At 35.0% G+C, this 11737-nt stretch overlaps 1 protein-coding gene across 2 annotated transcripts in view; it reads right to left on the bottom strand.

Annotated features, from left to right (window-relative positions):
- Positions 1-2572: 2572 nt before the first annotated feature.
- The window catches only part of ZNF804A (zinc finger protein 804A), a 275346-nt gene continuing 266181 nt past the window's right edge, over positions 2573-11737 (bottom strand). Inside the window, exons 1-3 of one of the 2 annotated variants that reach the window (XM_055122600.1) lie at positions 11085-11183; positions 8548-8678; positions 2573-7015 (exon numbers count right to left, since the gene is read on the bottom strand). In XM_055122600.1, the coding sequence (XP_054978575.1) occupies positions 3775-7015; positions 8548-8678; positions 11085-11141 (3429 nt within the window). In that variant the 5' untranslated portion in view covers positions 11142-11183 and the 3' untranslated portion in view covers positions 2573-3774. Of the gene's footprint in view, positions 7016-8547; positions 8679-11084; positions 11184-11737 lie in introns of those variants that run through there. The other variant, XM_004601211.2, reaches the window with a different exon arrangement.

The raw sequence follows: 11737 nt of genomic DNA, 5'->3' as shown, positions 1-11737 counted from the left end.
ACAGATTCAAATGATTTATTGTCTGATTTGATATAGAGGCAGTTTCTCTCTTCATTATCTATCTCTCTATGTATCTATTCATGTATATATCTATAATAATATTTACATAGGACAGAAATATAGAGCAAAGTATAGATATTAGTGGTATCTATATAAAAAATAGATCAGATGTCCAGATTGAGATAAACTGTGGATGGTTCAATAAAAGTCTTCTTCAACTGATGAAAACAAGAATATATATATATATATATGTGTGTGTGTATGTGTGTATATATATGTGTATACTATATATATACATACATTTACATATTTATATATATATGGAGATATACATATGGAGAAAGATAGAGTCAGAGAGATAGAGACAGGAACAAAGAGCTCTAGTTCTGTCTTGTCTTCCAATGGTGTGAATCCTTTTGTCACTTAGTAACAGTTCTTTTTCCATGTTCAAGTTTTATTTTACATGAAAACATTCATATTTATGAAAATAAACATAGTAATACATATTATCAGACTAGACTAAAAATAAGTTAGGAGTTAATGACAGAATCATTTAAATTCCCCAGTTGTATAAGCTTTGCAAAAAATAATTAAGATTTGTATAGTACTGGGATTTCAGTTTTTGTACTGTGAAGAAATATCTTATCAAATATATATAATAGGTTGATAAATATATAAATATATAAAATAGGTTGATAAATCATTTATACTCATGAATTTTTGAGGTTAAGTAACATCTATTTCTTGTCTCTGTGGTCATATTCTAGGAGAGACATAATATCTGCTGTTTTAACAATAAAGTTTCCTCAAACTTTACAAAAATTTTATCATATTCTCCCAAATTGGATAATGTTTCTTATAAATATTATTAAGCAATGCTAGCCATCTCATGCAATAAAAAAAACTTGAAAGGAAATGTAGAAGAATAACAGAGCCCACTTTTAAAAATTAAGAAATAATAACATGGAGAAATCAGGGAGGAAACATACCTACATTTAGATGATAATATAGAGTGAAAGTAAGGAGAAAACAATGGGGGGTGGTGCCAAAAAGCAAAAATATACGTGAGCAAGGAGGATGATAGATGTGACAAAAAAAGAAAAGTGAAATCAGCACATTTTAAAGTCAAATACTTAGTTTGATTTTAAAAGGTAGAAGAAATAATTCTGCTCTTGACAGTTTGAAAACAAACTGGGTCAGCATTCCCCAGTAGATATTCCCATCTATTTTATCTTCAAAAATAGTTTCAAATATTTTGCTTGGGTAAAAAAATCATTCGTTCCAATTTTAGTTCCCATTTTGGAACATGTTATCCTAGAGCATTTGAAATTGAATTGCTTACCTTACTATTTCTATCTTCGCATTTGTCAGTCATATAATGGTATACTCAATCTTCTACAGCTATGTTTTTAAGAAAATATTTATATGAATGTTATTATGACAAATAATAAAATTTTTATGTAGGTTTATTCCTTATTTTTCAATTAAAATTGGATTAATGTAAGTTATTTTGCTTTTATGCTCAATAAGTTTTAAGGTAACCCAGATTCTAAGATGATCATATGAAATAAAAGTATCCCAGTATGGTATTACTTAAAAGTGGATCTTTCTTTGCCAGGAGTGATGTCTTACTCAGGCTATCATTAAACTTTTCATTTGTGCATAGTGACACTTGCATTCTACCAAGCAAATAGAGTTTATCACCCAATAAGTGGCATGAACTCAAACAAGCATATATTAGAAAACCCCCTTGAGAAAGTGTAATATTCCCTAGTTTCATATTGATAATTATAGTGTCCAGTGTACTTAAAACATCAGCGAAAATACTGAAAGTTCATTTTAAAATATCAGTATTGGCAGGTGGCAGAGGGAGTGTGTTGAGGTGTAATAGTACAACAGGTGTGGCAATTACCTTGTATATCTGTAACCCAAGCTTGATCCCTGGCACCCTATGGTTCCCCAAACACTTCGAGGAGTGATCCCTGAGTGCAGAGCCAGGAGTAGCGGAGCCAGAAGTAAGCACTGAACCCTGCCAGATTTGTTTTCTAAATGAACAAACAAAAGAAGAATCTGGAAACAATAGACTGAACTGAGTATATATACTTTGTGTACAGGAGGCCATGGTTCAATCCCCTGTGCCACATGGTCCCCTGGGTCCAGGCACAGAAATGGGACGATCCCCCAAGGATCGTGAGGCATAGCAAAAAGAGAAAGAGAGAAAGAGAGAAAGAAAGGAAGGGAGAGGGAAATGGAGAGAGAAAAGGAGAGAGAAAGGGAAAGAGAAAGAAAGGAAGAAAGAGAGAGAGAGAGAGAGAGAGAAAGAAAGAGAGAGAAAGAAAGAAAAAGAAAAGAAAGAAAGAAAGAAAGAAAGAAAGAGAGAAAGAAAGAAAGAAAGAAAGAAAGAAAGAAAGAAAGAAAGAAAGAAAGAAAGAAAGAAAGAAAGAAAGAAAGAAAGAAAGAAAGAAAGAAAGAAAGGAAGAAAGAAAGAAAGAGAGAGAGAAAGAAAGAGCGAGAGCAAGAAAGATAAAGAGAAAGAAATAATAATCTGTAAATATGATGTAGAAACTTTCTTCTGTTATAGGGTGACTTGGATATATAATTATATGATAAATGTTCACTACTAAAAGTATTTTCAGGGGAAATTATCAGTTTAATGTGCTTATTTCTTTCAGATTCTCAGTTAAGTATGTCCAGATGAGATTATACTAATTTTCTCCAGCATGTTACATAATAGAAACTAATTATTAGTTGACAAATTCCTTAGTTCATACCAATATGAACCAATATGTTTAAGCAACCTGTGAATATAAACATGAGGATTTTAATACATAAAAATGTTATAAGATCTTATATTCATCATCTGCCCCCTTTTTTTTCCCCAACAAGTATATTTTACGGTTCCTGAAAGGTTACTGTGAACTGTACATAGTTTTTAGTTATTCCTCCACCAACCCCTAACATTTGTTTATTGTCTAGAATGGTGGCTTCTAACCATTTGTTAATGAACCAACACAGCTTAAAGGTGTTCAAAAATTAGAAATTACTGATCTAGAGGGTCAGTTGTTCAGAAAAAAATAGTAAATGAAAATTAGTACTAAGAGAAAAGTACTAATTATAAAGTACTAATTAGACCTTTTATAATTTTTTCTGAAAGGTGGTATTACAGTTTAAGTATTGACAGTAAAAATGACAATTTGTTGCACCCCTAAGTTTCAAAAACACCAGTAAAGAGAAGAAAATAGATAAATCCAAACTTTTGTTCGTATGCATTCTTTAAAGAGTGAAAACCAATTAAGAACAAAAATTTGTTTTACTTAAATATTTAACAAAAATTTATTGCAAGATATTTTTGCACTGAATTTACAGTTTCAAGGAACATGGTACAAAACATAGTGTTATCAGCTTTTTCTAAACATTAAATAGGTGCAAATACACAAATTAAAAAAAAAACAAATAGCATACTTTACAACATAAGTTACAGTACTATAAATATATTTTATGTACATTATACATACTTTTAAGACATCATTTTAATATACAGCATATATTTATTTTCAAACTATTCAGTGCCTTACCTTTATATATATATACGTATATGAAACTTAAGAGTTTATTTGCATCATTACACTTACAGTAACTTATTTCATATCAATGATGCCATTCTCCGACCTGCTTATTTCCACCATTGAAATAGAAAATTATCCACGTAGATGAATGTTTATGAACATAGCAATAATTTTCATGTGAATGTGTCTTTCTTTTGAATGGCGATGACTAGAAGAGGGGCTGCAGAGGAATGACAGTAGGGTGTGGGGAAAGCAGCGAAGGAAAGAGAGCATGGGGCAAAGGCGTGAAGGTCAGATGGCTGGGATGGAGCACTGAAGCTGGGATGACCGGCATCTGAGGAGAGGCCACGAAAGCCGGCTGATTCCCCGGGCAAAGCCTGGGTCCGATGGGTCCGATTGAGATTTGAGGTAATGACGTTCTGGTGAGGGCTGGAACTTGGGACAGAAACTGTTGGGGCTGAAGCACTTTAAAAGTTCCTGCGGCTGCAGCTGCAGCAGCTGCGGCTGCGGCCGCCGCGTGCTGATGCAGAACCGTGTGGTGCAGAGTGGTTACAGAGGTAGAACATAAGGGCTGCTGCAAAGGCAAAGGCTGCAGAGGTGTGCTGGGGGGCGGGAGGGCGGCTGGAGGCAAAGTGAATTTGACCTTGTTGGCCAGCATGTTCGGTGGGATGATGTGCTGGTAGACCTCACAGGGAAGGCTTTTTAATTTGTCGGGGTTTTCTATGGGAATCAATAATGCCTGCTCTGGCAAAGCCAGTGGAGTCAGGATTTGCTCGGTTGTTACGAAGGTATGACCGCTGACGTGTGCTTCTTTAAAGGATAAGGGGGGTTGTGTGTTCAGAACAGCTGAATTAAAAAGCAGCCGCTCCGGGGAGGCCTCATTCATCTTTCCTGGTGGAAGGGCCTCAGCCAGTTCATAGTGACAACGGTATGCTTTAGGTGGTGACGGTCTAAAATTTCTTTCACTATTAGGCATCTTGACAGGGATTTGCTTTTCATTAGTATTTATATTCGAACGTCTTTCTTGGTGGTCAAGCAAGGTGTCATTTTCTTCTTTTGTGGAGGCACTAGCTACACAGACTGATGTGGAGGCTTCACCGGAAATCTCTGACAATTTTCCAGAATTAGACTCTTTCACTATCAGCTCAGTGTCTACACTGGTTTCAGCAGGAAGGGGACTGCTAGGGTGAAAGACCAGTTCATGCTCTACTTTATCTGTTTGTTCTGAGTTCCCTTCCAAACTTGAAATTTCTTGTGGTTTTATGTCATCATTTTTGACTTCATTTATTGACTCAGGTTGTTGACATAAGGGAGGATTACCTTTCATGGAATAATCTGTGTTCTCTTTAAATTCCGATACTTCGAATTTGGTGTGCAACCTGCTTCTTTTTCTCTTCCGTTTTCTTTTTGGCTTACAAGGAGCTACTGAAGCATGTGGTGATCTCAAACATTCTTCTGGAAAGTAATTCTGCTGATTTAAACTTTCTTCTGAAGAATAAGAATATGAGTGTTGTCTGCGTTTTCGATGAAATCGTTCAGATTCATTAATGAGAGAATTATAACCTCTTTTAACAGCCGGATTCTGACTCGTGTGTTTCATATCATTTTGAAGAACTAAGCATTTGTGAACTGGACTACAACTGGACATTTTGGCTTTCCAACTATAATAAGTTCTGGAGTATGTTAAATTATGTTTCCCAGATTGTATCATTGTTGAATTGGATTGTTCATTTAAAACAGATGAGCTATTTTTACAGTTATTTTTATAATTGATGACATCATTACTATTATATTCAGTGTTCCAACTCTTACATACTTCCTCATTTTCAGTTACGTATATGGATGCTGATTCAAGCTCTTTATTAAGCAATTGATGTGAATCTAATAATTGCTCTGGAGCTAAATTTTGCTTTTCTGAAAAAATTTCCAGTAGCTTTTCCCTTGTTGTATCAGTACAACTATTATCCATTTCCGTTTTGAAGGAAGTTTCTGATTCTTTGATTTTATCCCCATAATGTTGCTGACAAACTTTTCTTCTTCTTTTCTTTCTTTTACTTTTATGGAACCAATGTGCATGGGTGTCTTTCAACCTTATTTTGTTGTATTTCTCATTGGGAGTGTCCTGTTTTATTTGATTTTTAGTAAAATTATATCTACTTTCTTTTCTGATTTTACAGGAGATATTTTTGTATTTTTGATCCATATTTTCATTTTTTTCAGAATCACCACTGTTGGAGACAATATCATCTACCAAAGGAGAAGGTACTTTACTATATTCCCCACTGTCATCTCCAATTTCAGAGTCAGGAACTTCTACAATAGAGGCATCCTTGCCATCTGAAATTGTTCTCTTAGAAAAGTTTTCTTTTTCCTGCTGAGAAGAAAGATCACTTGAGGGTGGCTTATTTTTATCTAGATTATTGTTTACTTTAGTAGATTTGAAGTCAAAACAGAGAGGATTACAACTATAGGAAATTGATGGTTGAGAAACTGTGTATATTAGCATTTCTGATGGCCACTGAAGAACTGTGGTACCATCTTTGTTTAATACAGGTACAAATGGCTCATCTGGTCTTTTAGGTACATCTGTTTTTTTATGGATGGTCGTTTTAACCTCTTTGATATTTGAAGTGAGCAGCATTTCATGGTCATTATTTTTTATTTCAGCTTCAGTTGGGGCTGCATCATTGTCTTTAACGTTTTCCTCGGTGGAAACTTGCAAGGATACACAGTCTGTAGACATCTCAATAGCAACAGGTTTATTCCCTAACAATTCACAACTATTGTCATTCATAGGTATGTTTTCATTAATAATGATATTCTCTACTGGTATCTGATCTTCCAGTGGGACTACGTTTGTGCAATTATCTGCAACAGAAAATAAAGGGAGCTGATACTGGGGAAATGAAGGTAATAGTAATATATTTTCAGTGGAATCATCTTTAATCTCTTGAACTTGAGTAGCTTCTTTGTCAGTACACATTCCCTGTGGAGACTGAAAAGAGCTTACTTTCTCCTCAGAACTCAAAAGCACATCTGTTGGCGAAGATAGTTGAAGATGACAAGCTCCAGGGACAAATCTACTTTTTCTACTAAATCCTTTACCCACAGAGGCCTCATCATTATTTTCAGAGAAGGCAGCTGCTGAGGACTCCAGTTTTACTGCTGCTTTCTTTGGAAATGCAAAAGAAAAGCCAATTTTGTGTCTGTGAATTCCTGGGCCTTGATCCCCAAGTTGGTTATTTTGAGCTGTACAATGACTTGCGCTTTCTGAATCTGTAGCAACTGGGGTAACATCCTTAGCATTCTCTTCACTATGAAGCAAGGTGTTGTTTTTGAAATCATCTTTATTATTAACTGAATCCTCAACAACTCTTTGGGAAGTTTCATCACAATTTTCTCTCACAGTAACAGTTGTTGACTTGAACATGGGGCCGCTTCCAGGAGCACTACAAAACAAAACAAACAAACAAACAAACAACAAAAACAACACCCCAGAGAAGTTTGTATTAGATAGAAAAAAATATCCAAATATATTATGCATACATAAAGCCAAAAGTTGTAAATTGTATCATATAATCTAGTGAGTACTAAATGGAGCTATTTGTTAACATCTGACTTCCATTTATTTGTCATTACCTATAACTACAAATTGTGAGTTAGGATTAAAGTAACTCAGCTGTTAAGCATATATACAAGTAACTACCTAAATATTATCTTTATCCAAATAGCAAAAGACTTTGTAGACTTTTCTATTTCATTATGAAATGTAGTTTTAGAAGTTATGAATTTTCTAATTTAAGTAATGGTACAGTAGACTATTTCATAAGCTTGTATGGGATGAAAAATGACACTAAGTTCTATTTTGCAAATATTTAGAGGCATAGGATTAACAGAAAAACCGTGAGTATGTATAATGTGAAAATGTGCTTTACATGGGGGAAAATTAATAATTCAGTCAGGAACAGCGATGTAGCTCTGTGGTAGAGTTCACTGTGTGAATGCTTGAGTTTGATTCTCTGTAGTATGGATGATCACACACAAACACACAAACACACACACACATTCTCACACTCTTTCTATTTATACATAAAATATTAACTCATTTAATGAATTAGAATTTAAACTTGCAAATACAACTTATTGGTCATTAAATTACACAGATCCTATGAATTTTTACAATATAAACTTATATTTGTATAATTTTCATTAATTAATCACACAGAATAAAATCATTGGTTGTTATAATTGAATAAAAGTTCTGTTTGCTTTTAGCTTTCTTTTCTCTATAGAATTCAAATATAAATATATTTCTATTTTTACAAATTTTACATCCCCACTATCTTTTCATGTATTAGTATAGTCACTATAATAATTCACTACAGATATATTTGATTTAAATTTTTTTACAGACAATAAAAAGAAAACACTTATTAAAAGGGGTAATATAAAATGTAAGTGTTCCTCTCGCTTTAGGTCAAAATGTGACTTTTTACACTCCAGTTTTAGTTAATTCACAAGTAAACTAATTTAGATGTGCCTTAGAAATGCAATGAGTCATTCATATGTTTTATAAAAATATATTTTATAATTATTTCAAATGAAAATTACATGAATTTGCACATAAAAATGTTTATCCTTAAACATTAGTTATAATAAAAGTCACAAGATGGTTCCTTGGTATCTTCTTTCACCAAGTATTTTGAATTTCTGCTGAGAAATAAAATACTTTTCAACTAATCTTCAAGAGCAGAAAATTGTAAAATTATTTTTAAGTATAACAGTAATAATGTTAGCATTTTAATGTATTGTAAATAAAAGGCAATTGTATAAAATTCTAATTATTGTTGACAACTTATAAATAGTCACTAACTTTAAGTGCTTTATACTGGGTATATAAATGAGCGTGTATCTTTTATATTTATGCCCCTTTTTGTAATTGTTAAGTTTGGAGAAAACTTGAGATTGTGTTGCAACTTACCATACAGTTTCTTTTCTTAGCTCAGCAAGCTTGTGCAGACGTTGGAGAGCTTTCTCCTGTTTTCTTTCATCCTTCCTGGATTTAGATGCTACATTTCTCGCAAATTCTCTTTGTTTCAGTTCTTTGAGTCTCTAATAAAAATATAGAAATGATTAATAGCATTTGGTTTTATGACAGTTTCAAAGTTATTATTGTTATGGTTAGAAATTTTCAATATATCATTTTTGGTCTTATGTAAAGGAAATACATTTGTGAAAAATAACTTCAAATACAAATATTTTCATGCACTTCTGGCTTATGAAAATACCAAAGTATGTTTTAAAATATATTTTAAAATATTCTTACACCTTAGGTAAAATGCAATTCAAATTTTTCATTAATTTTTATTAATGCTTAACTTCTAGCTTCTCTAATTCCGATGATGTGTTAGGCTTATAATATCTTTATTTTCAACAAAGTTTCATAGTTTGTACATCTTTTATACTATAAATTTTAGCCTATCTTGATGTATTCCATATTGGAAAGGTATCTAGTATTTTTTTAAGAATATCTGAAATAAATATATGAAATAAAACTATTTCATATCAACCTATGAACTAAATTACCTCTACTAATGAAATATTAAAAAAAAACAATGTCTCACTTCATATACATTTCCTAAAAATCTCAATACAGGAAGAAAATTCTTAGTATTTTATGTGAAAAATTCTTTTCCATTGTGTTATTTTACACCTGCAGTATAAAAGCTCATTTTCTGAGGTCAGGGTCAGAAAAACAGCATATGCCAAGTGGAACAAAACTAATAAGGAGCTATGTACTTAGAATGGTTTAAATGATCCAGACCCAAAAAAGATTCTAGGAATAATATCTAGTATGTAAAATATCTGTTTGATAGAGGTTTGCTGATTTATATGTGAGACAAATAGATCCTCCGAATCCGAGAAAAAAAATTAATAGTAAGCTGAAATAATATTAGATTCTAGATGGTCCTATATGATACCTACTTAATTTCATTGACATAGTTTAAGTTTCAAATATTCATTAGTTAATAGATTTACATAAGATTATAGATGTTTGTATTATTCTACAATAATTTAAATAATGCAGTTATTTTAAAACTGTTCATTTTCATATGTTTTCAATGAAGAAAGGTTAGTTTATTCAGATTTGGATTTAAACAATAAATACACTATATAATATATTTAAATTATACAAATATATTTTAGAAAGTGACGTCTGGGCATCATTTCTTTGACATCATTGTATGACTGTCATTTGTTGTTCATCCATTTGCTCCAGTGGGTACCAGTAAACGTCTCCATTCATCCCTGCTGCATGCTAGTGTAGCCCAATGGCATATTGGGGGCTCTTTCAGAATCAGGGGAATGAGGACCCTCGTTATTACTGTTTTTGGCATATCGAGTAAGCCACGGGTACCTTGCCAGGCTCTGCTGTGCAGGTGGGATACTCTCGGTAGCTTGCCAGGCTCTCTGAGAGAGACGGACGCTTTTGGGGCAGCCTCTAATGGCCTTTACAGGTGTTCCCAGTCTACAGAATGTAATCTTTTGGTCCACTGGCATGCTATAATGATCTGCACACTGACACACACCTGCCTTTGTCTCTGGGCAGCACCTGGGACATTTGCAGCCTCAGGTTGATCACTTTGAGGTTGATGGAGTGCACCCAGAGGTTGTTGAGCAGCTGGCTGAGCAGAACCCTATCATGGAGGATCTATGCCAGGTTGAACACCTGCGCTGTGACTTGGCCCGCAGTTTCTCTGTGCCCCACCTATGCCATTCTGTCTGAATCTTGCAAAACAGCCAGCGATGTCCATCAGGAATCATTCGTAGAGTTCCAGCAGGGATCACTCGTAGAATTTCATGCCTTGTGTGTTGAACTGTGCATTGTCTAAGGAGAGATGGTGAGCAGGGTTTGGGAGAGCATGAGGGGTTCTGGTGGTGTTGGCGCCATCTTACCTCCAATCAAATGTGGTGTAATTATGGAAAATGCGTAGTGTCTTATGATGTGTCACGCGGTTTAGGGATATGTTCACTCATACGTGAAGCTTGTCCCAAGTGTGTGGAAAACCGCCTGGAGCATGGAGGTGGTTGGGTAGTGGAGGTTGGCTGCTGGGGCTGGGTCCCTTGGGGTGGGGAGGGCTCTTACCCGCACCCCTCTGGGGCGCCGCAAGTGAAAACAGCCTGATGTGGAGTCCGGTGGCATGGTTATGGGGGCCTCATTTTGTGCTCCCTTCAGGGAGAAGCAGCCATTAGTTCTAGACGGTTCTGATGAGGAAATGATCTGGCACTGGCAGAAGGTGGCTTATGGGCCTGGGCCACCAGAGACTGGGGGAAGCAGGCAGAGGATCTCTGCTCCCAGGTCCCATTGAGTCCAAAGTCCAAGGTCACAGAGTTACGCATTACCTGGGTTCTGTGAGACTTCACTCATGCATGAGGCTCAACCTGAGTGTATGGAAAGCGACTTTGAGCATGGCGCCTGCCAGGGCTAGGTCCCTTGGGGGAGGGGAGGGCTCTCACCTGCCCCCCTCCGGGGTGCCCTGAGTGAAAACAGCCTGACACAAAGTCCAGTGGCATGGTTGTGGGGGCCTCATTTTATGATCCAGATAATCTCCTCATTGGCCACCATCCAGACCTCATGGCTGCTTCTTCCAGAAGGGAGATAAAATGGGCATAAATTTCTGTGATATAAATCTAAAAATTAGCTACATTATAATAAGAATAAATTTATCATTACAAAAACAATATGTGGAATAGAAGCATATCAGGCATGAGCATTTCATTTCTAAGTTTAAGGTACTTAAGGTATTTATAATGTTAGCAATCTAAATTTTCTAGGACTTCTTAAGTAATAACAAGTCTTTTCAACAAATTTACTCCAAGCCGAGTGATAATAAAGCACGTATGTCATTTATCTTGCATGTGGCCAACTAGATTCGATCCTTGGCATTTCCTGAGCACTGCCAGGAGTAATTCCTGACAGTAGAGCCAGGAGTAACCCTCAACATCACCAACTATGCCCTCCCTCCCACCCAAAAACAGCAAATTTAATTCATACTAATAACAGTTACTCTGTTAAATAGTTGTGATTTTAAAATACATAAAGAAAAGCATTCTTTATAAAGAATAAATGTTTCTGTTACTGTTCTGTGGAAAATATTATGTGCATGTAT

This window comes from Sorex araneus, chromosome X, assembly GCF_027595985.1.
Source record: "Sorex araneus isolate mSorAra2 chromosome X, mSorAra2.pri, whole genome shotgun sequence".
NCBI lineage: Eukaryota > Metazoa > Chordata > Mammalia > Eulipotyphla > Soricidae > Sorex > Sorex araneus.
This window is presented reverse-complemented; position numbering and strand designations above follow the sequence as displayed.